Here is a 25,765-nt window from a genome sequence, read left to right on the forward strand (position 1 = left end):
CCGTCCCTGGAGCTGTTCAAGAGGGGATTGGATGTGGCACTTGGTGCCATGGTCTAGTCATGGGGTCTGTGGTGACAGGTTGGACTCAATCCTCAAGGTCTCTTCCAACCTTAGTGATACTATGATACTGTGCAAGAGTGACTGGGTTACCTTCCTGCTGGAGCAGCAGAGTGTGGGCTTGCTTCACAGCAGGAGGATGATGTGGAGGGATGTAGCCCGCCCCCAGCAGAAGGCAACCTTTGAGAAGTGCTTAGAAAAGGAGGTGAATGCATTTGGAATCTGAAATCTAAGACATTTCATAATCAGTTTCTGCTTCCCAGACTGGCTTGTAACATGAAATAAGGTTTGAGAGCTGAGTGTTCATCTTGGCCTTGAAGACTGATCTAGCTTCCTCAGCAAGAAGGAAGCTGCATTGTGACCTTTGTCATGTCCCTAAGCAGAGGAGGGGTGTGTGTTCCCTAGGAACCAGTATTGCTTCAACTTCAATTGCAGGCACAAGCCAGCAGGGAGCGTTGTAAGCGCCCCTCCACTTGTAGGTGCTCAGGGAAGTCTGAGGGCAACTGCTAGCACAGAGCATCTGGCAGAGCAGGCCTCCTACCTGGACACAAAGGTTGTCCAAAAGCTCTCTGTAGACAAGTGAAAGAAAGAGGGGGAAATGAGGACTAATAAAAAACCCTCCTGCAATGCCATTACAGCTTTACTGCCAGAGGACAAGCAGCCATGAAACTCACCCTCTAGGTGTTACATTCTTACAGTACAAGCATCAAGCTTTAGCTTTTTAGAGGAAAGACAAGAGACAGAACATCACTGAAGCATAAAACAATACATTGAGCTTCTGGTGGGGGGGAGTAGTGCAGTGAAAGACAGTTCACAGATAAAGCTGCAAAGGAAAGAAGCAACTGGAAAAATAGTATTTCACACTCCCCAGCCATGAAGTCACCATTTGTTCAACACAAAGCTCCACCTGCAGCTGTCACCAGAAATCCTTAGGAGTTGACATTTCCTCTCAGCCGAGTTGAGAGAGATGTGGAGAGGCTGGGGAGGAGTCACGCAGCTGACACAAGGGGGCTGCAGTTCATTTGGGTAGCGACCAATGACATACACAGCAATGAACATTTGAGGTCTCCCAGCTCAGGTTCTTCCCCCACACCAAGCTGTGGGATGTTTGGTGTCTCCTCCCTCCCCACCCCAACCACTCTTAACAACTTGAAGCCACACGGGGCTGGGGCAGAGGGCTGGGGCGCTGTGTGGCACCGGGGGGGACCATTGCTGATACCATCAGACACGGGAGGATGGCAGAGCTGGCACAGGGCCCCAGGACTGCCCTCTGCTGAGCAAGACCAGCTGCTGCAGGGGTGCTGGGTGCTACAGATTCTGAGAGGGTCAGAGAAAGACTGGAGCCAACTGGGGACCATTGGCAGGAAACACAACCATTAACCCAGCTTGGATTGATTTGCAGCTGTAGACTAAAGCTTTGCTCCATCCTTTGGCAGAGGTCAAAGGACGATTGATTGAAGAACGTATGTGTCCCTCCTCTGGTCTGGCACCCAGAAGGCTGCACTCCAAGGTATTTCCAGAAGTCACAGTGATACCTTTTCAGGGCTTGATATTCACTGTGGCAGAGGAGATACCTCTGGGGTGTCAAAGACCCGTAAACAGGAAAATCCAATTGCACTTTTTCCCCCCCTTCCAACAGGTTGTGGATTTTGAGGAAGTGATGTGGTCACACCTAGGTCATGTCATCTCCAGTTGCACCAGAAGAGAGGGAAGGTGAGAAGATTAGGACATTCAAAAGTAGCTCTTTATCCTAATCAATATGGGAAAGCCAATCATGCTGAACTCCTGCCCTTTGGACACACAACCATCATGAGGAACAGTAACACCCCTTCCCTTAAAGCCTAAAGGCCTTCCAGTATCTGAAGGGGGCTACAGGAAGGCTGGGGAAGGACTTCTCAGGATCTCAGGGAGTGATAGGACTAGGGGGAATGGAATGAAGCTGGAGGTGGGGAGATTCAGGCTGGAGGTGAGGAGGAGGTTCTTCCCCATGAGAGTGGTGAAGCCCTGGAATGGGTTGTCCAGGGAGGTGGTTGAGGCCCCATCCCTGGAGGTGTTTAAGCCCAGGCTGGCTGAGGCTCTGGCCAGGCTGATCTAGTGTGGGGTGTCCCTGCCCATGGCAGGGGGGTTGGACCTAGATGATCCTTGTGGTCCCTTCCAAGCCTGACTGATACTATGACACTAAATGAACATCTTGGGGTTACATGACAGAGAAGAGGAAGTGGTGATACATCAGCACCCAGACTGCTTAAAACAAACCTACTACTGACACTATTTGGGGAGCTGGGTTTCCTTAGCATAGCAGAGGAGTATTTAGGCACTAGGTTAGATATGCAAGAAGTCTATCAGACTTCAAAGTACTGTATTAAATATCCACACAAATATAGGAAAGATTTGACTGGGTTCTACTTCTGTCCCTTTATTAGGTCACAAGGGGAATGGGAGTGTGTCGTGAGCCAATGTCCTGCAGCTTCTGACACACCACATAAAAAATATAGAAAACAAAGGCTACTCCTATCTACTTACATAACAAAAAAGGTCATTTGTAGAGGAAGTTTCCAGACTTGCACAAAACTGCAGACAGTCAGTTTCCCTAAGAACAGCAGTCTCATGTAACAAGGTGGGACCAACCTGCCAGCCAGATCTACTTTACCAATAGCTCTAGAGAATTGATGCTTGGAAGGCTGTCACTGAAAGGGCACAATGAGCCACCAGCACCACATGGATGAAGCCCTGGAGAAAGCCTCTCTGTATCCCCCTCCCACCTTTGCAAATCACTCTGGGACAAGGTACAGAAAAATCAGCTCTATTGAGGAATAACAGCAAGGTAAAGGATTGTAACAGGCATTGTGTCCAGAACTCAGTACGAGTGGATCAGGCAAGGCTGTTCAAACTGTAGCTCAGTGCTCTCATCTGCACTTCTCCTCCTCCTGGCCTGACCAAAGCAGAACAGCTGTCTGAAGAGCTCTTCTGTGGCCATCCTGCTTGACCCAGCGCCCTCCTCTCTCTCTCTTTCTTTAAATCACTTGCAGCACCTCAAGCTTCTTCCCATCCCACTTCATCTTCCTCCTGGTCTCCTGCCACCCAGCCCACTGAAATGCAGATGAGAGGAACTACGCTAGCACAGCAAGCATAAACACCTAGTAGGCCTGCCATGTCTTTATTGCTACAGGTCTGGCAAAGGGGCAGTCTCCATCCTTGGCTGGAGCCTGAGGCAAAAGGGTAGGAACGGTTAAGGAGGGGAGAGGAGGGGGGGAAGTGATGAACAGCAAAATCAGGAAAAGCAGTCAACATATTTCAGGGCTCTCAGAAAAACCTCTAGCTGGAAAATACTGAAACAATCTTGCACTTGAGTGAGAGGCTTGCCCCTGCCCCCGGAGCAGTGCTGTGCGGCGTGCGATGGTCCCGTCCGACCTACTGGCATCAATACAGGTGTTCCCCCGCCCCTCCAAGGCTAAGGCTACTACACACAGCTACCATGACTGGTGGTTCAGTTCACAGAAGTCTCACAGCTAGGGTCACTCCTTGTGCAGCGTTTGATGGAGGTGAAGGTAAAGTGGTTTCTTGGTCAACAGTTGCAATTTCTTCCTCTTAAAGTCAGTGGGTTTTTTGTACCTGCAACCACAAGAGAGTAAGGTGACTCCAGGTGCTAGCAACAGCGCTGCAGGAAGAGCAAGGCCTACTACGAAGCTTGTCCTGACTGCCATCCTCTTTAAAACACTCCTGATAAGACTTACTGGAAGCAGCAATGATTTACAGGAAGAAACTCAACCCCCACTCCCCCACCCCCCTGCTTTCTCTGGGTTGTTATTTGAACAAAGATTTCAATTGACAAATGAACTCAGGGTTTCTGCAAGGAGAACTCCCAGGGTAATACTTTGGATTGCAGGAGATGCACTGCCAGGTACTCAGTATCACACACAGTATCACTAAGGTTGGAAGAGACCTCAAGGATCATAGAGTCCAACCTGTCACCACAGACCTCATGACTAGACCATGGCACCAAGTGCCACATCCAATCCCTTTGTGAACACCTCCAGGGATGGTGACTCCACCACCTCCCTGGGCAGCACATTCCAATGACTAATGACTCTCTCTGGGAAGAACTTTCTCCTCACCTCCAGCCTAAACTTCCCCTGGCACAGCTTGAGACTGTGTCCTCTTGTTCTGGTGCTGGTTGCCTGGGAGAAGAGACCAACCCCTTCCCGGCTACAACCTCCCTTCAGGTAGTTGTAGAGGGCAATGAGGGCACCCCTGAGCCTCCTCTTCTCCAGGCTAAACAGTACTTCAGAAGCACTCCAGCTAGCACAGCCTGAGCTCTCTTCCTAGAACTGCCTAGAACTGCCAGGTTCACCCTCTCCCTGAAAGCAAAACCTCCAAGGCCTCACTCAGAGCTTCCACCCCACAGTGAGGGTAGGTGCACACCGTAACCACCGCAGCATGACCAGCTTGTCTGTTTCAAGAAGGAAGACCCACAACCACCCAGCAGCACTTGGAAATGTTCACCACATCCAACTGCTGATCAGGATCCTGCCTCAATCCAGATTTCCTTTAGAGAAGTTCCATACCAAAGCCTGGTGTGAGTGGATTTTGGAACTACAGCTGACCTGACCCTCAAGAAAGGTCAAAATTAACAAGTCCCCCACACAAGAATTAGTTAACTTACACAAAGCCTGGTTACAACCAGCAGGCTCTTTGGCAACAGTCTGTTTTGAGAAGGTTCTCTGGCCATTTCATTTGCCTAAAATGATTTTTTCCCCCTTCTCTATCTAATAATAGAATTTCCCTTAAGGAACTTGGTCTAAGGAGCCCAAGAAACCTTCCTTGATGCAACCAGCCACCCACTGTAACTGAGAACTAGTTCATTTCCTCTGCCACTGACATAATTGCAAGCCACTTACAGTTCTATGACAATTGCCCCAGGTTTAATTTCATCCATCTCCATGAAAGCAAAGCACTTGGTGCTAGTAAACCTCTTCTTAGGCTTGTAGTGTTTGAATTCAAAGAAAATAGCTGCACCTAGAGGGGAAAATGGTTTAGCAGAAGCGTTAGCAATGACAGCCAGCAGTTACCTGGAAACTTCTCTGCCACTAAGATGCCCTACAGACTTTGGAGGGAATTCTTTCCATCACATCCTCATAGGTAAGCTCAGGCAGTGTGGGCTAGATGAGCAGACAGTGAGGTGGATTGAGAACTGGCTGAACAACAGAGCTCAGAGGGTTGTGATCAGCAGTGTGCTTCAACTGGAGACCCATAGCTAGGGATGCTCCCAGGGGTCTCTACTGGGTCTCATCTGGTTCAACAGACCTGGGTAAGGGACTGAGTGTACCCTCTGCAAGCTTGCTGATGACACAAAACTGAGAGGAGTGGCTGAGACACCTGAAGGCTGTGCTGCCATTCAGTGAGACCTGAACACTCTGGAGAGTTGGGCAGAGGTGAACCTCATGAAGTTCAACAAGGGTAAGTATAGACTCCTGCACCTGGGGGAAAACAGCCCCATGCATCAGTACAGCTTAGGAGATGACCTGCTGGCAAGCAGCTCAGTGGAGAGGTACCTGGGGAAAGTTCTAGGGGACAACAAGTTCACCATCAGTCAGCAGTGTGCTCCTGTGGTGTGTTCAGAAGAGTGTGGCCAGCAGGTTAAGGGAGGTTTGCCTCCTCACTTCTACTTTGCCCTAGTAAGACCACATCTGGAGTATTGTGTCCACTTCTGAGCTTCTCAGTTCAAGAGACAGGGAACCACTGGACAAAGTCCAATGGAGGACCTCAAAGATGATTAGGGGACTGGAGCATCTCTGAGAGACCTAGGGCTGTTTAACCTGGAGAAGACTGAGAGGATCCTATCAGTGCTTATAAATCTCTAAAGGGTGGAGGTAAGGAGGATGGGGCAAGACTCCTTTTACTGGTCCCCAGTGATAGGACAAAGGACAATGGACACAAGCTAGAACACAGGAGGTTTTCCCTTGCACTTCAGGAACAACTTCTTTATTGCTATGGTGCTAGAGCACTGGCCAGGCTGTTCAGAGAGACTGTGAAGTCTCCTTCTCTGAAGACTTTCAAGACCCATTTGGATGTGCTCCTGTGGGACCTGTATTAGGTGACTCTGAGGCTGGACTCAATTTCTGGGAGTCCCTTCCAACCCCTACCATTCAGTGATTCTGGGATCTCCAGCACACCTGTTACTTACTCAAAAGCTATACCATGTTCTTACAATGCTCACCACACTCTTGATTCAATTATTCATATGCAGGTAACAGTTTGCCCAATGACTATGAAGGTGATAAGGCAGCTCAGTACCTCTGTAGTACAGCAATCTGCTGCATTTTTATCTCTCTCCACTCCTCTCTTGTCTGCAAGTCATCACAATGACTGATTGGAAAGAGACAGGATGCAAAAGTATTTTTATCCTTGTCTAGATCTTGGGTCCTGCAGCAGCAGCTCAGGCACAGCCCATTTATTAGACCACTTGCAGAGCTCCTGGGCCCTGTTTCAGGCCTCTGCCACCACCACATACCTTTTGTTAGTTTTTCAATGTGTTTCTGAATCTCAATGTCCACATTAAAATGGACATATGTGTCCTCCTTCCTCAAGGCCACAGGAGTATCTTGCACAGGAGTCAGATCTATCCCATTCAAATCTGCAGGGGAAAGAAAACAATTAAAGAAGTAAACTCAAAATTCACATGAGAATGGAAGAAGCTTCTCTGATTTAAGAGATGTAGGAACCAGTCCTAATGCTGCCCCAAAAGAAGAGTTAGATGTGTGATCAGGTGTGCCTCAACAAGTATTTTCTCTCTCTGTTAGGTATCCAATGGCACAGGTCAAGAGGACACGTAGAGGGGCCCTGCCACAGCTCAAGAGGACATGTACAGGGGCCCTGCCACAGCTCAAGAGGACATGTACAGGGGCCCTGCCACAGCTCAAGAGGACATGTACAGGGGCCCTGCCACACCTGAAAGCCACTGAAGGCTGTTGACTCAGCTACCCATTTGAATATGACAAACCAACCAACAAATCATACACCTCAAAAGACTGTAAAGACAAACAGAAGTCAAGCAGGGCAGACTGAGGGTAAGCAGCTCAGATCACAAGGGCTCCCTGCTAAGAAATGAAATATGGGGGAGAGGCAGATGCTCCCACTAGAAAGAGCCTGAACACACAAAAAAATCTCTGCCTCAAGCCATCTGCAATGGTGAGAAAGCCTGGACTGACAGGCAAAGAGGTTCTTACAGATCCAAGGAGGCTTTCAGAAGGCAAGGCTGTCAGCCCACCAGCCTCTGGCAGAAATATTTCACTACCAAGGCTAAACCAAGGCTAATTTCTCTTGCAAGCTTTACTTCCCAGCTTCATACCCATTGTGCTAAACACTAAGCTGATCTTTGTTTTAGTAAAAACTTAGTTTAGTGCCAGGCTAAGAATGGAGTCAGGGGGCTGTGGTTGATCTCCAGAAAGCCCAGAGACCCCTCTGTTAGGGAGTCCAATCAGATCTGTACTCAAGTAAGCTGAGGCAGCTGGAACAGAGGAGTACAGTCTTTCAAGTCACTGATACTCAGCTCCCAGCATGTCTTCTCCAATGATTCAGCTCCCAGTTACTGCCCAAATACAGACTGTTCCCAGCCTTGGGTGAAGCAGAAGCCTTAAGTCCACCACAGGAAATGCAAGTACCAACAAATGTTTTCAGCCAGCAGGTTAGGGGAAAAAAGAAAATCAATCAATAGAGTTCTCAGAGAACACTCTCCCTCTCTCTCTCCCCAAATTAGAAATGAGGAGCCAGGAAGAGAAACCATTACCCTTTACACTGACTGTGATGTAAGGATCAATGCACTGCCCAGCATCTTTCAGACCAATTTTCTCTATGTTGATGGTGAGTAATGTCATCCCGGGTTCAGATGGCAATCTGGGTAATAAAGTACCTGGAAGAAGCAAAGCACATCGTTCATCCCTTCTGTCACCTTACAGCAGAGGCCTTGCTTATCCTCCCACCCCATCATCTCTCAAAGATGTTCATCTCCTTTGGGAGCTCAAAGCCCAAGGGTTCATCCCCCAGCAGCACTATGGGGAGGTCTGTGTGCACAGACACCACTTGACAGATTTCAAAGCCCCCACCAATAAAACCCAGAACTGCCTCCAGGAGAAGTGAATCCATTCAAAAAACAAACACCCTAAAAAGGAATGCCATAAGAACAGAGAAGAGCTTTGTTTAAAGTGTTCTTTCTTGCTCTCATGCAGAGTAACTCACTCAAGGAACTCACTTTATATCATTACATTTGGAAGGCTGGATTCAGTCTGCAGCTGCAAGACATTCAGATACTTTCAGGAGTCCCACCCCATTGAACATGACTTGGCTTCATGTTGAACATTTAGACAGAGAGAATAAGGAGGAAAAGAACATTGTTGTTAATCCCACTGGACATCAGGGAACCAGAAGAGAGAGTCTTCATTATCTAAGTTCTACTTACCCTCAACATAAAGGGAAAACAAACAGTGTTCACATCCCCTAAGTTCCCCCCTGCATTAAGCAAGGAGTTTCCTGCTCTACACCAAACCCATGTAGCATGATAAGTTCATGACCAGTGTGAAGAAATGAATCCTCACAGTGCAGCAAGAAATCCAAAAGGAATCCAAACTGTTCAAACTCACTGCAAGCTAGGAGGGACATTCTGCCACCAACAATGGAGGAGGTTTCCTCAAGCTGATTTTAGGGAAAACCAGCAGGCTTCAAGCCTCTTTCCAGTATTAGGGGAGTAAGCACTAAGACAGGAGATGCCCAGCCCTGGGGGCAGGTTTGATTGAAAGTTTGGATTTTCTAATTGGAAATAAAAAAGAAAGTGTTGTTTAGACCTCAAGCCTTGGAATAATGTAATAGTTTCCTCTGCAAGTCCAACACAGGTTTTCCTCCATAGGTTTTTCCTCTTGATCTGCTTGAGGAGCTGGAGAACCAAGATGGTTTTGCCCTATTAGAGACACTGTTTGTGCCACAGGGAACCACGGATTGTGCTCTCAGAGCTAGAGCCACAGCTCCAGCAGGATTTCATGAGTATTCCCACACACAGCCTCTCTTTCAGGATGACCAGCAAGACCTGAATTCACATCTATGATGCAGTATGCTTCTGTAGTTCCTGTCCTGGCTGCTAGCAGACTCCTGGCCTCCAACGTGCTGTGTCTGCAGACACCTCACAACGTACCAGAGCAGAACTGGATCCATCATTCTGTAGTAATGGGACAGGCTCCTGACTGTGGTGTGAGAAATGTTAAAAGGCATCCTGAGCAGATGTCCAAAGACAGTTCTTATCTTGGTCTAAACCATGGCAGAAGGATGCCTGCCTTCTCTTTGACACAAAACCTTTGCTCCGCCATCTTTCGGTTGCCTGCCAAAAGCAACTCTAACACTAAAATCCACCAGTGGGAAGGAGCAAGTGGTAGGATGCTTCACAGAAAACACACACCTCAAAGATGCAGGAGGCTGGCTGGCAGAAAAATAGTGCCTTAGGATAAGCTATTCTGTTCCTGAAAAGTGCTTTCCAGAATGGATGAAATTGCAGACTTGCAATGACAGAAAAGTCAGCAGGGCTCCAGGGAACACTGTTTCCTTTCTGCCTCAGCAGGAGGAGCAGCCAAGCCAGTGGGCTAAAGCAGCTGATTGTAACCTGTCTAATGGGAGCCAGAACCATCCAAGCAGGTCTTTCACTGAAGCCTCTGTAGTCATTTCAGAGAGAAGCCACCAGCTGACAGAAACCTCTCTATGGTGTAACTTTATTAGGGCTGGGCACCACACTGCCAGTCCACAGCCATGGCTTGGGCCTGTCAGCCTCCAGCAGGCTCACACTGAGGCTTTTCATAAGCAAACTGCCAGTCATTTCAGACACAACCACAGGGCATCACTGCCAGAGGGGGAAGGGAGCATCTACAAATGAAATAAGTGTCCTCCTACAAGCACATTTCAGACATACAAAGGTAAGCCAGCCCAACAGCCTACTGCTACCAAGACACAGGCATTCAGTCTCTCCATTCCCAAACTCCAGTTCAGAGGAAGGGGAAAAAGTGACAAATCTCCAGCTGGGTTCACAAATAGAAATGGTTCATAGCAGAACCCATTGCCAACACAGCACTGGAATAAAAGAGCATGTAGCCAGGAGAAAGGGAGGAAAGCTTTGCTGTTTGAGGCAGCAAGCCACTGGTCAGTTCGGCTCCATGCAGCAGAGAAGTCTAACTACAGAAGTACTTTCTCTGTAAGATTCTTCCATGAATTATGTATTCCACTGAAGAAAACCCAACTCCTCCTACCTTTGGCTACACCTCTAGCACAGCAGAGCTTCTAGAAAGCTGTAAGGTGCTTCACCAAACATGACCTCCCATTTTTCTGGGTCTGAAGGCCAATGAAGATCAACACATTGACGCCCAGGACTATGACTGCTACCAAAGATTGTATTTTGAGTGCTGAAACCAAGAGCTGAATGGAGACCACCACAGCCACATGAATATGACCAAAGAAATAACTATATACTCAAAGGTTCTCATACCTTTATTGGCTCCTGGGTTAGGTGAATGGTGCAATGTGATAACGATGAAGCCATGCATGTAGAAGACAAGACCATGATCAGTTAGACAATACAGTTAAGCACTATGGATTAAAGGCATACAGAAGAAAGAGTGCAACACAGTACTATCAAATTCAATATGGAAAGTCCACTTGGCTTACAATGCACACTCAAGGAGGCTGCAAACTGCTTTTGTTTGAGCCTCACCACCCAGAGAAAGATCAACAGACCAACCTCCAAGCAGGTAAGACACACCACGCTAACTCACATTCCATGGGGGAACGAGATGGGTGTGCCAGCAGTACAAAACCACCTTGGGTTTGTTGACATTGTTGTAGCTGTGGGGAAGTTTAACTGATGGCAAAAAAGGCCAAACAGATCAGAAAAGTCAGATATGCTGTTGGTTAGGTAGATGACAATGTAAAACACCAGTAAGCTCAGGAGCTGCTCTCACCTCCTCTTAAAAGCATGAGCTTCCTGAAGAGTAAGTCTGTAGGAAAGTATATGCCCCAAACCTTTGCATTTCCCACTTCTTTAGAAGTGACTTCACTGCAAACTCCATCTGTTTGTCATCAGCCTGGATTCTTTCTTAAGCACATACACAACTTCTGTGTCCACTACATGCACACAGCCCTAATGGGCTGCACAGAGGCCACTTTAGCACTATGGTTACGGCCATGGCCTTACTGATTCACCACCCTATCAAGAGCTACTCCAGCTCTCCCTGCTGCACTTTGAGCAAACAGAATGCATCTTCACAAATGGATTTATCATGGTGAAGGACAGTAAATATCAGCAATAAAATATCACAATATTTGTGAGCTTAGCATAAACAGCTGCAGACTGTGCATAGCTACGCCAGCATAGCCTGCAGGGATGGGATCCAGCAGCATGCAATTGGTCAGAGCTAAGGACAGAGATCACAGTATCACAATACATTAAAGGTTGGAAGGGACCTCCAGAGATCGAGTCCAACCCCTCTGCCAGAGCAGGATCACTTAGGGTAGTCTGCACAGGAATGCATCCAGACAGATTTTGAGTGGGTCCAGAGAAGGAGACTACAACCCCCCTGGGCAGCCTATTCCAGTGCTCTGTCACCCTCACTGGAAAGAGATTTCTCTTCATGTTGAGATGAAATCTTCTATGTTCAAGCTTGTACCTGTTGGTCCTTCTCTTATTATTGCACACCACCAAAAAGAGCTTGGCCCCCTCCACTTGACACCCACCCCCAGATATTTACAGACATTGATCAGATCCCCTCTCAGCCTTCTCGAGACTAAATGGCCCCAGTCTCAGTGTTTCTTCATAGGGGAGCTGCTCAACTCCCCTAATCATCCTTGTGGCTCTCTGTTGGACTGTCTCCAGCAGGTCCCTGTCTCTGGAACTGGGGAGCCCAAAATTGGATGCAGTATTCCAGGTGTAGTCTCACCAGGGCAGAGTAGAGAGGTAGAAGAACCTCCCCAGCCCTGCTGGACACACTTTTCTCAGTGCACACCAGGATACCTGGCCAGCCTGATCTAGTGTGGGGTGTCCCTGCCCATGGCAGGGGGGTTGGAACTAGATGATCCTTGTGGTCCCTTCCAACCCTGACTGATACTATGATACCATTGGCTCTCTAGGCCAGAAGGGTACCTTGCTGTCCCATGCAGAACTTGCTGTCCACCAGCACTCCAAGGTCTTTCTCTGTGGAGCTGCTTTCCAGCAGGGCAGCCCCTAACCTGTACTGGTGCCTGCTGTTATTCCTCCCAGATGCAGGACCCTGCACTTGTCCTTATTGAACTTCATGAGGTTTGCCTGCACCCAGCTCTCCAGCCTGTCCAGATCTCCCTGGATGGCAGCACAGCCTGACAGGGTGTCAGCCACCCCCCAGTTTGGTATCGTCAGTGAACTTGCTGAGGGTACTCTCAATCCCCTCATCCAGGTCATTGATAAAGACACTGAACAAAACTGGACACAGTACTGATCCCTGGGGAACACCACTGGCCACAGGCCTCTGAGTTGACTCTGTGCCACTGATGATGACCCTCTGAACTCTGTTGTGGAGCCATTTCCTTCAGACATAAGCAATGCAATGCCCCAGCTCTTTTGAGGATAACTCCAGCAGTAGTATCCCCGCTTGCCATCTCCTTCCTGAAACACTAACTTTGCTCTGAAACTAGAAACTTACTTCTTCCATGGAGAAGTTACACTGGGGACCCAAAGAACCTCTGTTGGAGCACCCTACTCCTTTACCCAGTAAATTGTCACAGACTGAAGTTACCAGTAGACCCTTGTCTAGAACCTGTAGGTATATCCCATTCTACAAGTGCTTTCCCATACACAGGGACTTAAGCTGTCAAAACCAAAGCTCCTTGCTCTTTACCCTCTCAGGGCAGGACTTGAGTCTAAGCCCTTGTCTCACCAGACAATGCAATACAAAAACCACCAGCAGCAACTTATCACATTTCTAGGAGGATGCTATACTCCCTGCAGGAGAAACACTGCCACAGCTTACTTATGAGTGCACCTGAAACATTTCAGGTAGTGAAGAAAGTGCATGGAATCAGGCTGCTGAGTTTGAAAAGAAACCAAAGGCTAACTATTTGAGGTAGGTGATACCACCCTCACAGGCTATCCATACAGCTCTTTTGCAATAAGATATTGTTTGCTGAGAAAAACAATTCCACTGGTCACCCTTCTGGTCCTCAGAGTTTACATTAGCCTGCTGCTCCCCACCCAGACTTGTCAAATCACAGAAGAAGGGGCTTCTCCCAGGCAGAATTTACACAAGCTAGCATGGCAAGGCTACTGTCCCTACCTGGAACTCTAGCAGGAAAAGAATCTGGAGACCCTGCTCCAGCTCCTCCTTCCTCATCATCCTCCTCAAACTCCAAGTGTTCCTCTTCTCCAGGTGCTAAAATCTTCCTGTAAGAGATGAGAAAGAAGAATGAGACCAAGGATCATTCATCATCTGGCTTTCAACTCGTGAGTCATCATCTGGAGTACAGAGCGGGGCAGTGTGCTTCAGTGCCATTTCAGACTCCCTAGTAAATAGATGTTGACCTGCTGGAAGGTGTCCAGAGGAGGGCAACAAAGCTGGGGAGGGGTTTGGAGCATAAGCCCTATGAGGAGAGGCTGAGGGAGCTGGGGTTGCTTAGCCTGGAGAGGAGGAGGCTCAGGGGAGACCTTATTGCTCTCTACAACTACCTGAACGGAGGTTGTAGACAGGCAGAGGTTGGTCTCTTCTCCCAGGCAACCAGCACCAGAACAAGAGGACACAGTCTCAAGCTGTGCCAGGGGAGGTTTAGGCTGGATGTTAGGAAGTTCTTCATAGAGAGAGTGGTTGGCCATTGGAATGGGCTGCCCACGGAGGTGGTGGAGTCACCATCACTGGAGGTGTTCAGGAAGAGACTGGATGGGGTGCTTGGTGCCATGGGTTAGTTGATTAAATGGTGTTGGGTGATAGGTTGGACTCCATGATCTCAAAGGTCTCTTCCAACCTGGTTAATTCTATTCTACCATACTCCTGATCTAGACAAATAGGTACTGGTTGAGTTACTTTCTAATGAAATTACCAACTGCACTTACACCTTTCATTTTCTCTGCTTACTGCAGGGAGGTTGGGCCAGATGACCTTTAAAGGCTCCTCCCAACCCAATTCTATGATTTCATACACCAAGTGACCCAGCTCTCTCTTACCTGAGTGGGACAGGCTGAACATCAAAGGGGAACTCCTTATTGTAAGTGAGGATATTCTTTAAGACTGCAGAGGAAAGACAAAGAGTAAGAATCCAAACCCATGAACAAGCATGAGTTCTACTGCTTGGCATAGCTGTGTCCATTCTCACAGCATCTTCACACACACAAGTAATAGTAATATTAAAAAGCAATCAGAGCATACAAAACCCCCCCCAGATCTTCTCTCATTTTGAGCACCAGTGCAGTCCTGCTCGGAGCCTGGAGAACTGAAGACTCCAGGGAGACCTAAGAGTCATGAGGTCTGTGGTGACAGGTTGGACTCGATGATCTTTGAGGTCTCTTCCAACCTTGGTGATACTGTGACACTGTGAGTCACCTTCCAGTACCTGAAGGGGACCTACAAGAAGGCTGGAGAGGGACTGTCTACAAAGGTCTGTAATGACAGGTCAAGGGGCAATGGTTTGAAATTAGAGAAGATTTAAGTTGGATGCTAGGAGGAAGGTCTTTCCCACAAGGGTAGTGGATCACAAACAGGTTGCCCAGGGAGGTGGCTGAGGGCCCATCCTTGGAGATATTCAGGGTTAGGCTTGACAGGGCTCTGGGCAGCCTGAAGCAGGGTTGGACAAGACCTTTGGAAGCCCCTTCCAACCCAAACCATTCTATGATTCTATATTACTGTAATAGTCACACAGGCTAACTACAACTCCAGTATATAATCACCACCACACTGACATGGACAGGGAAGATCAAGATGGCAATAACCAAAAGCATCATAGTATCAGTCAGGGTTGGAAGGGACCACAAGGATCATCTAGTTCCAACCCCCCTGCCATGGGCAGGGACACCCTGAGGCAAAGGTACAGGCCCCAGATAACTGTAGCAATCTTTGGTGGCTATTGGGTAATGCTTGTTACTGCCATCAGCTCCCAAAAGACTGACACCTCTAAAACTAACCACACTTCAGCACACAGGCTGCACATTCAGACAGTCACTCTGGGGGGACCAAGAATGCTGGTAACACACAGCTTAGCTGAGATTTCCTCTTGTTTCATGGGTATGTTGTGGGGTTTTTTTGGTGCTGGTGGGTTTGCTTGGGTTGTTTCCTGCCCTCAGAGGTCTGGGCAGATTGGCAGAATTCAGAAGAGTGCAACAGTGCAACAACATCTCAGTATCCAGCCTCAGAGACACCAACTATACTCTTCAGCATTCAACAGAGAACGGCTTTGCCACTTGTGTTGGAAACTTACTCAGGTTTCAGGAACTGCAATTTTAGCTCCTATTTCCAAAAGTAGGACTTCCACAACCATGTGAAAGACATCATAGCTCAAGAGCCTAAATATTTAGAAGATACCACATGCAGGGAGAGGCACTACTCTCCTACCAGCCCATGAGTACCCCAGAGTGGGTAGGGAAAGAGGAGGCAGAAAAACAGAGTCCTCCCACAGAGCCTCACTCTGAAAAAAACCTTCATGGAGCATGGGAAATCTCTCCTTAGGACTACTGAATGAGGACAGAAGTGTTTTAAAACAATGTTGAGATTACACAAATAGCCAGATTACACAGTACCCAGGCCAAATGAATACCAGTTATAGCCCAGAAACCACTGCCAGGCCCCTCTGCACACTGTGACTCAGCCAATGTAGGATGAATTCTCCATGTTCACATCACTCAGCATGAGCTTCATCATTAACTTAACAGACACCATTTGAATGCTACAATGAATCAAGAACCCCAAAAGCCTTCACAGTCTTTGCTCACTCTGGTTTTGTGGGTTTCCTCCCCCCCATTTCTGTAGCACCACCAGAGAGGTTAGGTACTGCCCTACTGGGTACTGCCCAATTCCAGTTGGACACAATATATCAGTACATAAAAAGCTTTATGTTGCCTTCAGTTGGAGATTCATGGAGTCACAGCATGGTTTGAGTTAGAAGGGACCCTGAAGATCACGTTTCCAACCCCTCTGCCATTGGCAGGGACACCTTCCATTAGATCAGGTTGCCTCATTCAGCCTGGCCTCGAACACCTCAGGGTGGGGGAATCCACAAACTCCCCAGGCAACCTGTTCTAGGGTCTCACCACTCTCATTGGAAAGAATTTCTTCCCAACATCCTGTCTAAAACTACTCCCCTCAAGCTTAAATCCACTCCCTTCTTGTCCTACCACTACAAGTCCTTGTGAAAAGTCCCTGCCCAGATTTCTTGCAGGCCCCTTTCAGGTACTGGAGGTCCCTTTCTGTCACTGGAGATGTGACAGGCAAAACTGATGCCAAGTCTCTCTCTCTCCCTTTCCAAAGCCCTCTGCTCTGAGGCATCAGTAATGCTGATCTCAACGTGGTGGCAAAGAATCCCAGCCACCTCCCAGCGGAAAAGCAGCTGATTAGTACCAGTCACCTCCCAGCACAGCAGAGGTTCAGGAAGAGAAGGGGATTTTTATCACTCTCAGAATTCCCCAGCTCTTTGGAGAGCTACATCATACTGGGGACAGAAAGTGAAAGCAGCCCAGGCAGGAAAATCTCAGTGAAGTGGTGTTTTGACAGACCACAGGCACGTTATGCAGAAGTCACTGACATTACAGGAGTTCTCCTCCCATCTCCCCAAGGATGGCAAGCACTAGATTCCTCTCTTTCCCCAGTAACCACTTTCTCTCACTACTTGAATGAACAACCCCTGGAAAAAAACAACCTTCCAGAGCACTGCATTTCAGTCATCACTAGAGGGCACAAAACACTCCCCTGATACAAGCTCAGCAAAACCAGGGCCTGAAATCGTGATGCAGAACCACAGAGCAGCAGCCACACACGCACAGGCCCTGGTATCAGACCTGCCCAGGGCAGTACTCTGCCTTCAGACATCCTGGCAGGGCTGGTGGCAGAGCTGATGGTGGAAGTTTAGCTCAGAAAGAGCTTTGGGAGTACCATTCACAGTATTTTGCCTTTTACAACTGGCAGATTTTTATTCTTTTTCTTAAATCTGTTTTTAAAAGGCCTTCAACTCTGTCTGGTCACTGAAGCTGTCAGAGGCCAACTTACACAAGTGCTCCTTTGAACATCCTCAGGATAACAAGTGGATACTTTATCCCAAGTCACTAAGAAACTGCAAAGCAGTGAACCAACAATGCACTAAACATCCTTTCACAGAACCACAGGCACATTCAGGTTTGGGAAAGACCCTCAGGATCACCAAGTCTCAACCCAGAACCCTACTCTACAAGGCTCACTCCTGAACCATATCCCCAAGCACCACACTCAAATGACCCTCAAACACATAGTATCATAGTATCATTCAGGGTTGGAAGGGACCACAAGGATCATCTAGTTCCAACCCCCCTGCCATGGCCAGGGACACCCCACACTAGATCAGGCTGGCCAGAGCCTCATCCAGCCTGGGCTTAAACACCTCCAGGGATGGGGCCCCAACCACCTCCCTGGACAACCCATTCCAGGGTTTCACCACTCTCATGGGGAAGAACCTCCTCCTCACATCCAGCCTGAATCTCCCCACCTCCAGCTTCATTCCATTCCCCCTAGTCCTATCACTACCTGAGATCCTGAGAAGTCCTTCCCCAGCCTTCCTGTAGGCCCCCTTCAGATACTGGAAGGCCACAATGAGGTCACCTCGGAGCCTTCTCTTCTGCAGACTGAACAGCCCCAACTCCTTCAGTCTGTCCTCACAGGAGAGGTGCTCCAGCCCTCTGCTCATCCTTGTGGCCCTTCTCTGGACACCTTCCAGCACTTCACATCCCTCTTGTAATAGGGGCTCCAGAACTGGACACAGTACTCCAGGTGGGGTCAGGGTTGGTGACTCAAGCACCTCCCTGGGCAGCCCATTCCAATGCCTGACCACTCTTGCTGGGAAAAAGTTTTTCCTGAAGTCCAGCCTAAACCTACCTAGTTGTAGCTTGAAGCCATTCCCTCTTGTTCTATCACTAATTACCTGGGAGAAGAGACCAGCAGCAGCCTCTCCACAGTGTCCTTTCAGGTAGTTGTAGAGAGCAATGAGGTCTGCCCTCAGCCTCCTCTTTTCCAAACTAAACAGCTCAGCTCCCTCAGTCATTCCTCATCAGATTTATTCTCCAGGCCCTTCCCCAGCTTTGTTGCCCTCCTCTGCACTGGCTCCAGCACCTCAACAGCTCTCCTGTATCTCTAAGGTCCCTTCCAACTTAAGCCATTCTGTGACAAAGAATAGGATAGAATAGACCAGAATAGGATAGAATAGACCAGAATAGGATAGAATAGACCAGAATAGGATAGAATAGACCAGAATAGACCAGACCAGGTTGGAAGAGACCTTCAAGATCATCGTGTCCAACCCATCAACCAATCCAACCCACCTAATCAACTAAACCATGGCCCCAAGCACCCCATCAAGGAATCTCTTGCTTGCATTTACAGCTTTTTCTGGTGGCAAGTAAGAGAACACTGACAACACACAAGTTAAACCACTTCATGGGGTGTTTTATGCAACCAGTGGTCTTGGCCCAATTAGGATTTACTCTGTGCAAGACATAAACCACACAACAAAGGCACAGCTCAGAGAGAAAGATGCCAGAACAATCCAAGTTGGACAGCACTATTAAGAACATCAATGTTCAATTGTCATTGATAGAAGCATCTAAAATAACTCAGTGTCTTCATAAACTGGTGGCCACACACTCTTCCTCAGTTTGTCTACGGTTGCCTGTGTGAGGCACGGGCTGAATGTGCTTCACACTGATGAACAGTCCTTTTGACAGCAACAAATAATCAATTCTCTGATGGAGGGCAAGACAATCAATTATCTGAGGGCAAGATAAGCCACAGAAGCCTTGCACTGTAATTAAAATGTTGACTTGTAAGAAAAGGAGGCATTGCAAGGGAAGCTCCACAGCCATTGGCAGAATGCAAGTGCTCCCTAAACCCTTCAACAGCCACTTCTTTTGACTTGTAGAACAGTTTGATCAATTAAGACATGATTCCTTTCCCCCTTCCACACCATTCAGTCACCCACAGGGCACTTGCACAATGGAGTCTGAAATCTGCAGTTGTTCAATGAGTACAACATTCAAAACACTACATAAAGAGGGAGCAGGAGGACCTATACAAAACAATCCCAAGGCAGAGGATGCAGAGGCCAGACATGCAAAATGCAGATTAAGACCTGGTATTTCCAACACAGATTTCCCACCTTTCCTTAGTTCTGCCCTCCTCACACAGCCCTCTAACACATCATCACTTTCCATTTTCAGGGAGCCGTTTAAAAGCAGTTGGACTCTGTTCTGCTAGAGACCTTAGAAAGCCGAGTTCAATGCCCTGCTTCTTCACAAGCTTCCCTGCAGGATCCTCTGCTGATTACTTAAGAGACTGGGAGTGCAGAGAAGCTCATCCTGTCCATGAATTGGAAATATTTGCCTGCCCATCATGTTTAACCCCAACATCCCCCTTACTGATACAGCTGTGACAGGAGCAAAACAAATCCAGGTTTTGCCAGCATGAAAGAAGCTCTTCCACATCTCCTGCTCCCCAAGAACTGCAGAAATGTCAGCATGCAGGGTAATGTTGCTCAGATGTGGAAGATTTCATCATAAGGAGACTTGGAGAATACAGCAGCCAGTGTTACAGGAAGGAAAATGCAGCAGATAAATAGATACTTCCTAGATTGAAATGTTATTTCTGGATTGAGAGAGCAAAAACTGACCCAGCACCAGGTGGGGAAAACAACAACATCACACAAAACTCTTCAAAGACTGACTCATATCCTCACTTTGGTAGCCTGGTAGCATTACAGCAGTAGGTGACAGGTGGTTGACTACCATGAACACAAGTTGAATGCTTTCAGAAGGCATAATACATGCAAGGAGGAAGCCACAAAGTGTTGAAAGCCAGCTCAAGTAAGAGATGTGCAGGTGAATGTCTCAGCTGGTGGTAAACTGTACAGCTCACAGCAGCACCCAGAGAATTACTCTTTGGAGGATAAAGATGAATACATAACCTGAACCATGAGGACTACTAGGCTTGGAAGTTACCCACATTCCACTCCTTAAGACACATCAGGTCTGGCCTATGTGATAAGAAATATTTGGAAGAACCACCTCCAACCCAGCATTGCTGGCAAACCACACTGTGGTCAGCCAGCCTTTATGCTGCTGTTGGATTTCCCACTGCAAGGGTAAACATCACCCAAAAGACAAAGGCACTACTTACTTGGTTCCAACTTCTTCAGATCCTCAAGCTTAAATTCATCCTGTGCTTGGGTGGACTAGGACATGACAAAGAAAGAGTTAGATCCTCAGTATGCACTTTCCCTTCAGACAGAGCTACCATAACTTAGAGCAAGCATGCAAGGTGCTTCCTTTTTTGAAGAGTGCCAGGTTACTTCAATGCTATATATCCTACCAAACCTCCCCAACATAGGCTAGGTTCACAGGTGAGGCAGAAAGTACACTGCTGCTCATTTATTGAGGGGAAAACCCAACAACTTACCATGTGCTCCAAGCTCTGATGCAAGGTAAACATATTTTGAAAGCAACTAGTTGATCTTTCATACTTATACATACAGGAACAGTAAGACAGAGGGACTTGGTTTAATTCTTGCCCAATCAAGCTGTCCTGAAGCAAGACCAGCTATAAAACTGCAATGCAAAGTGATGCTCCAAGAGCAGCATTCACAGGTCAGGAGACACATTCAACATTGTAACCCTGGGAGAAGTTACAGCATGCAGGGTGAGCTTGGCACACCAGGCAGCTAAAAGCTGGCTGCAAACCACAGAGGGATTCCCACCTCTCCTTTCTCCAGCTTCTCACCTGTCTGTAGCACATCTGCTTCCCAGGGCACACCTGCCTGACTTACTCAACAGAACAGTTTGTAGAACTGGCCTATTCTGAGAAGAAAACTGGTGCACAGGAGGATTGACAATGGACATTTTCTTTTAGACAGAGAACCAGGTCTCACCTATTCTGCCATTGCACCCCTGGCATCTCTTCAGATTACACTTTTCCCCCCCCCAACATTTCTTTAAGGCCTGATGAGGCTTTTATTTCCCCTTGATTTTGACCAAGTGTCATCAGGGACCACATTCCCTATCTTCTTTAATCTCTGCTAAAAGCCATAACAAGAGGCTTTAAGGGCAACAAAGCTGGTGAAGGATCTGGAGAATAAGGCTTATGAGGAGCAGCTGAGGGAACTGGGGTTGTCTAGTCTGGTGAAGAAAAGACTGAGGTGAGACCTCACTGCTCTCTACAACTATGTGAAAGGAGGTGGGGATGAGGTGGAGGTCAATTTCTTCTCCCTAATATCAGCTGATAGAACAAGAGGAAATGGCCTGGAATTGTGTCAGGGGAGGTTTAGTTTGGGTATTAGGAGAAATTTCTTTACTAAAAGTGGTCAGGCATTGGAACAGGCTGCCCAGGGAGGTGCTGGAAGAGGACCCCTGGAAATGTTCTAGAAACATGTGGACATGGCACCTTGGGACATGGTTTAATGGCCATGCTGATCTTAGGTTGATGGTTGACCTCAATGATCTTAGAGCTCTTTCCCAATCAAAACAATTCCACAAGTCTAAAACTGCAGCAAGTAAAATTCTCTGCAAAATGAAATGGATGAGAAGTTCCAATCCCCTCACCCAAGGTGATAAAGTCCTTGAGTTATTGCTGAGAAGCACAATCAAGGAAGGCTGTTCTTGCAAGACTTCATCTCTTCAGGCTGGCAGGTGATGACACTGCTTCATCTTCTGCTGGTGCTCTGAGATGTCACCTACAAAGCTACCCCCCAGTGGAGCATGCCTGCCTTTGTCACAAAGTCACAGCAACTCAGAAGAAATGAAGTGCTGTTTAAACACCTCAGGTGAGATCAAAACAGAAAGGCAGGTAGAGCTAACCAAATAATTCTTCAAAGATGTGAGATTAGTCAAACCCCACCTCATTAGTCCAGCTCCAGCAGACAGCCTAAACCCCAGCCTCTCAGACAACTAAAGGCAGCTCAGTGGAGCTGCTGCCCTTGTACAGCAACATGGAGTACTGAGGGGCACTGCTGTGAGTAACTTGATGTAAAATTTGCCTGTCACCACTCTCTGTTGACAAAGAGGTAATCCAGTAACCCAAACTTTGCTCCAGATGATTCATCTCTCCCCCATCCACACTCTTTCAGAAAGTTCTCTCATTTCCTTTTTGTTTTGGGGATAAGATTGTGCTGAGAGAAAAAAGAAAGTTACTTCCATAACATTTACTTTCAAAGCACCAAAATGTAGCTTCTAAATCATTGTTTGCACACATTTCCCTACAGCACTGCCAGCTTTCATGACTGTTTATGAAGTCACTTAGGCTCTACACAGTCTTCCTCATGATTTATGATGAGCTGTGAGGCTGTGGAATTAGTGCAAGGGCTCACTCTGAGGATCTTTCTGCCTTTGCATCTAGGTAAGGAAGACTAATCAGTTATGGAAGATAAAAATGAGGCCAAGAATGAAAGACACGAACCCTGCAGTTAAATTCTGGTAGAAACCCTAACATATGGTCATAGAAGCACTTTAAGACAGCCACATGGGGCATCACTCTGACAGACTGGAAAGTCTAAGTGTCAAGGGCTTGTTCAGTCTGCTTTCAGAAGTTTTGGCTACCTCTGAAGACACCAAACTGGCTTTAAAAAGCACTGCAGTGACCAATGACTAAAGTGCAAAGACACAGAGGAAAAGAGCTCTACCTGTAATGCTGCACTTCTCAGCTCCAAGCATGTTGCAATTTTAGCTATGGTTTTCTGAAAGGGAAAAAAGGGGGAAAAAAAAACATTAGTGTTCTTCTATATTTACAATGAAATATAAATACAAGCAATTGGCTTTTCTTGCCAAGATTTCAGATCTGTTACTCAATACCAGATTGTTCAGCATCAAAAGCTTTGTTTTCTTAAATACACAACCAGGATTTTCTGAAAGCCAACAGATGAGACTGACATCTGCCACTAAACTCCCTTCCCATAGTATCATAGTATCAGTCAGGATTGGAAGGGACCACAAGGATCATCTAGTTCCAACCCCCCTGCCATGGCCAGGGACACCCCACACTAGATCAGCCTGGCCAGAGCCTCATCCAGCCTGGGCTTAAACACCTCCAGGGATGGGGCCTCGACCACCTCCCTGGACAACCCATTCCAGGGTTTCACCACTCTCATGGGGAAGAACTTCCTCCTCACCTCCAGCCTGAATCTCCCCACCTCCAGCTTCATTCCATTCCCCCTAGTCCTATCACTACCTGAGATCCTGAGCAGTCCCTCCCCAGCCTTCTTGTAGGCCCCCTTCAGACACTGGAAGGCCACAATGAGGTCACCTCAGAGCCTTCTCTCCTCCAGACTGAACAGCCCTAACTCCTTCAGTCTGTCCTCACAGGAGAGGTGCTCCAGCCCTCTCATCATTCTTGTGGCCCTTCTCTGGACACGGTCCATAGGTCACCACCACAAAGCAGGGTCATTTGCTCATAATGCCAACCACACCATACCATAAAGAAGAAAAAGGAAACAATCCAAACCAACCAACCACTCTATTAGCTTCTGAGAACTTGGGTGATGTCTTCTGGTTTGCTCCTTTTAGAGGAGCTGTAGGCGTCGCTCCTATCAGGCTCACAACCTCAGCAGACCAAGTCAACCCTCCTCAGAAGTTCCATAATCTCAGTATCTCAGCACTGAAAAACCACAGTCCATTCCTGTGGGTGTTGGTGGGAGAGGAAGTCTAAAGGTGGATTATTTTTTCTACCTTTGTAGTTTGGGAATTTTAAGGCATTTAATCTCCCAGTAAGGCACGAAAGAGATTCTTTGATTCCAGCTTGTCAACTGCCTAAAACATCCCTGAGGAGCACTGGGAAGTCATTTCCCTTTTCCATTAAATGAAATAAAAGTGGAAGAAAGGGAAGGGCTTCAAAACAGCCCAGTGTTAGCAGTCTTGCTTTGAAGATAGTTCTACTTAAGGCTTTTGTGCCTCATGAAGTAAGAGCCACCAGCGAGAGGCACATTTGTTTCTATTACTACCAGCTGAAAAAGAGGAGTTAAGCCTTCCATAACTGACATCAAGTGGTTGCAACTGAATGGCTTGCTTCCCTTTTGCCTGACCATCACAAGTTTGCTGAAGTTAGTTTCAGTTTTTCTTTGCTCATTAACTAAGCAATCTGCAGAGATAAAGGCCAAACACAATTTAAAACACTCTGTGGAGCAAGGGGGGGGAAAAAAAGTGACAATGAAGCTACAAAGTAAGCAGTGCGTTTTCAAAGTGAATTTTTCCCCTCAGAAGGAAAACTGCACTTGAAATATGCACCTGTAACTCATTCCTTCCTCTTAAATCAGGCAGTATATAAAGCTTCACCCCCACAAGCTGAATACAAGGGGAGAAAAAGACTTCACAGAGCACAAGGCTAGCATCAAAGAACTTCGAGAGTATGGACATCTGGCAAGTTAAGTGGGATCAGTCAAAAGCCAAAATCTCCCTTTAAAGGAGGGTTACATTCAGGGCTTCAAGAGGTTTGCAGCAGCAGATAAAAACTAGACATTCTTTCCCAGCTACCTCCCCCAGTCATCTGCCTTAACTCTCCTGTAAAGGGAGGTCACAACTTCTCAGGCAGCTGCTGGGCCACCACTAGTTTCAACAGGCTGGGCAAAAAGCTAAGCGGCCCCCCTTTCAGTTCACCTTACACCACACTGAAAGCTGAGAGTTCAGGAGCTGAACCTTCTGCAGATCAGACAGCTCAAGGGCAGAGCCAACAGCTGGAGTGTGTAAAAGCCTCAGATACTTGACTTTCATCTGCCACCACAGGTTCCTCAAAGCTTTCAAGGTCATTTCTTCCCACCTGGTATCTCCTCTCATCTTAACTATTTCTACAACATGGCATTAGTCCAGACTTTACCTTCTCGTGGTTTGTATTGCTGCCCATTGTATGCAGGTTTTACAACAAATTCATCTCTTCTGACCACCTTCCAGCAAAGAAGTGAGTGATGCACACTAGCACAGGTTATGCACTGTTCTCTCCTCTGCCTAGGATGCAGCACAGGCAGCAGTGCCCAGATGCATGCACGTGACATGGCAGAGTAAAAATGAGACCTCTCTTCCTAGGGAGATTCATTTTGTAGTCTAGGCTCAGTCACAAAAACCTTCTAACTCCCTGAAATAAGTTCTGCTGTGTTACAGAGACCATAGCTGGGCCTCCAGCATTACAGAAATCCATAGCTGGATCTCCAAGATAGCTTGGGAAAACAGCTTTTGGATAGGACACCACGTACTACTATGGAAGCAGATTCTCTGTCCCCAGGGTGAGACTGCATGACATCCATCCATCAGCTGAAGTCTAACAAAAGCAGGCTTTTTTCTCTTGTATTTGAGAACATCTGGAAAGATACATTTGTAAAGGTAGAATCTTTTGTAAAAGGAAGGTGTGAAGTAATGGGTAAGAGAAAGGAATGCAGAGGTTCCCTAGGGGAGGGAGGGGGAAATCTCCAAGGTTTGACCTACAGCTCTCACATTTGCAGAAACTCAGCTGTTCTGATGGCT

At 47.4% G+C, this 25,765-nt stretch overlaps 1 protein-coding gene across 2 annotated transcripts in view; it reads right to left on the reverse strand.

Annotated features, from left to right (window-relative positions):
* Positions 1–2,453: 2,453 nt before the first annotated feature.
* AIDA (axin interactor, dorsalization associated) overlaps positions 2,454–25,765 on the reverse strand; it is a 32,143-nt gene continuing 8,831 nt past the window's right edge. The window contains exons 3-11 of one of the 2 annotated variants that reach the window (XM_068153529.1): positions 22,942–22,995; positions 20,448–20,502; positions 14,270–14,333; positions 13,389–13,495; positions 10,574–10,585; positions 7,844–7,966; positions 6,569–6,691; positions 4,956–5,073; positions 2,454–3,669 (exon numbers count right to left, since the gene is read on the reverse strand). In XM_068153529.1, coding sequence (XP_068009630.1) covers positions 3,573–3,669; positions 4,956–5,073; positions 6,569–6,691; positions 7,844–7,966; positions 10,574–10,585; positions 13,389–13,495; positions 14,270–14,333; positions 20,448–20,502; positions 22,942–22,995 — 753 coding nt within the window. In that variant the 3' untranslated portion in view covers positions 2,454–3,572. The remainder of the gene's footprint in view (positions 3,670–4,955; positions 5,074–6,568; positions 6,692–7,843; positions 7,967–10,573; positions 10,586–13,388; positions 13,496–14,269; positions 14,334–20,447; positions 20,503–22,941; positions 22,996–25,765) is intronic. The other variant, XM_068153530.1, reaches the window with a different exon arrangement.

Source organism: Melanerpes formicivorus, unplaced genomic scaffold (assembly GCF_026170545.1).
Source record: "Melanerpes formicivorus ecotype bairdi unplaced genomic scaffold, bMelFor1.0.p_v2 SCAF_26, whole genome shotgun sequence".
Lineage (NCBI taxonomy): Eukaryota > Metazoa > Chordata > Aves > Piciformes > Picidae > Melanerpes > Melanerpes formicivorus.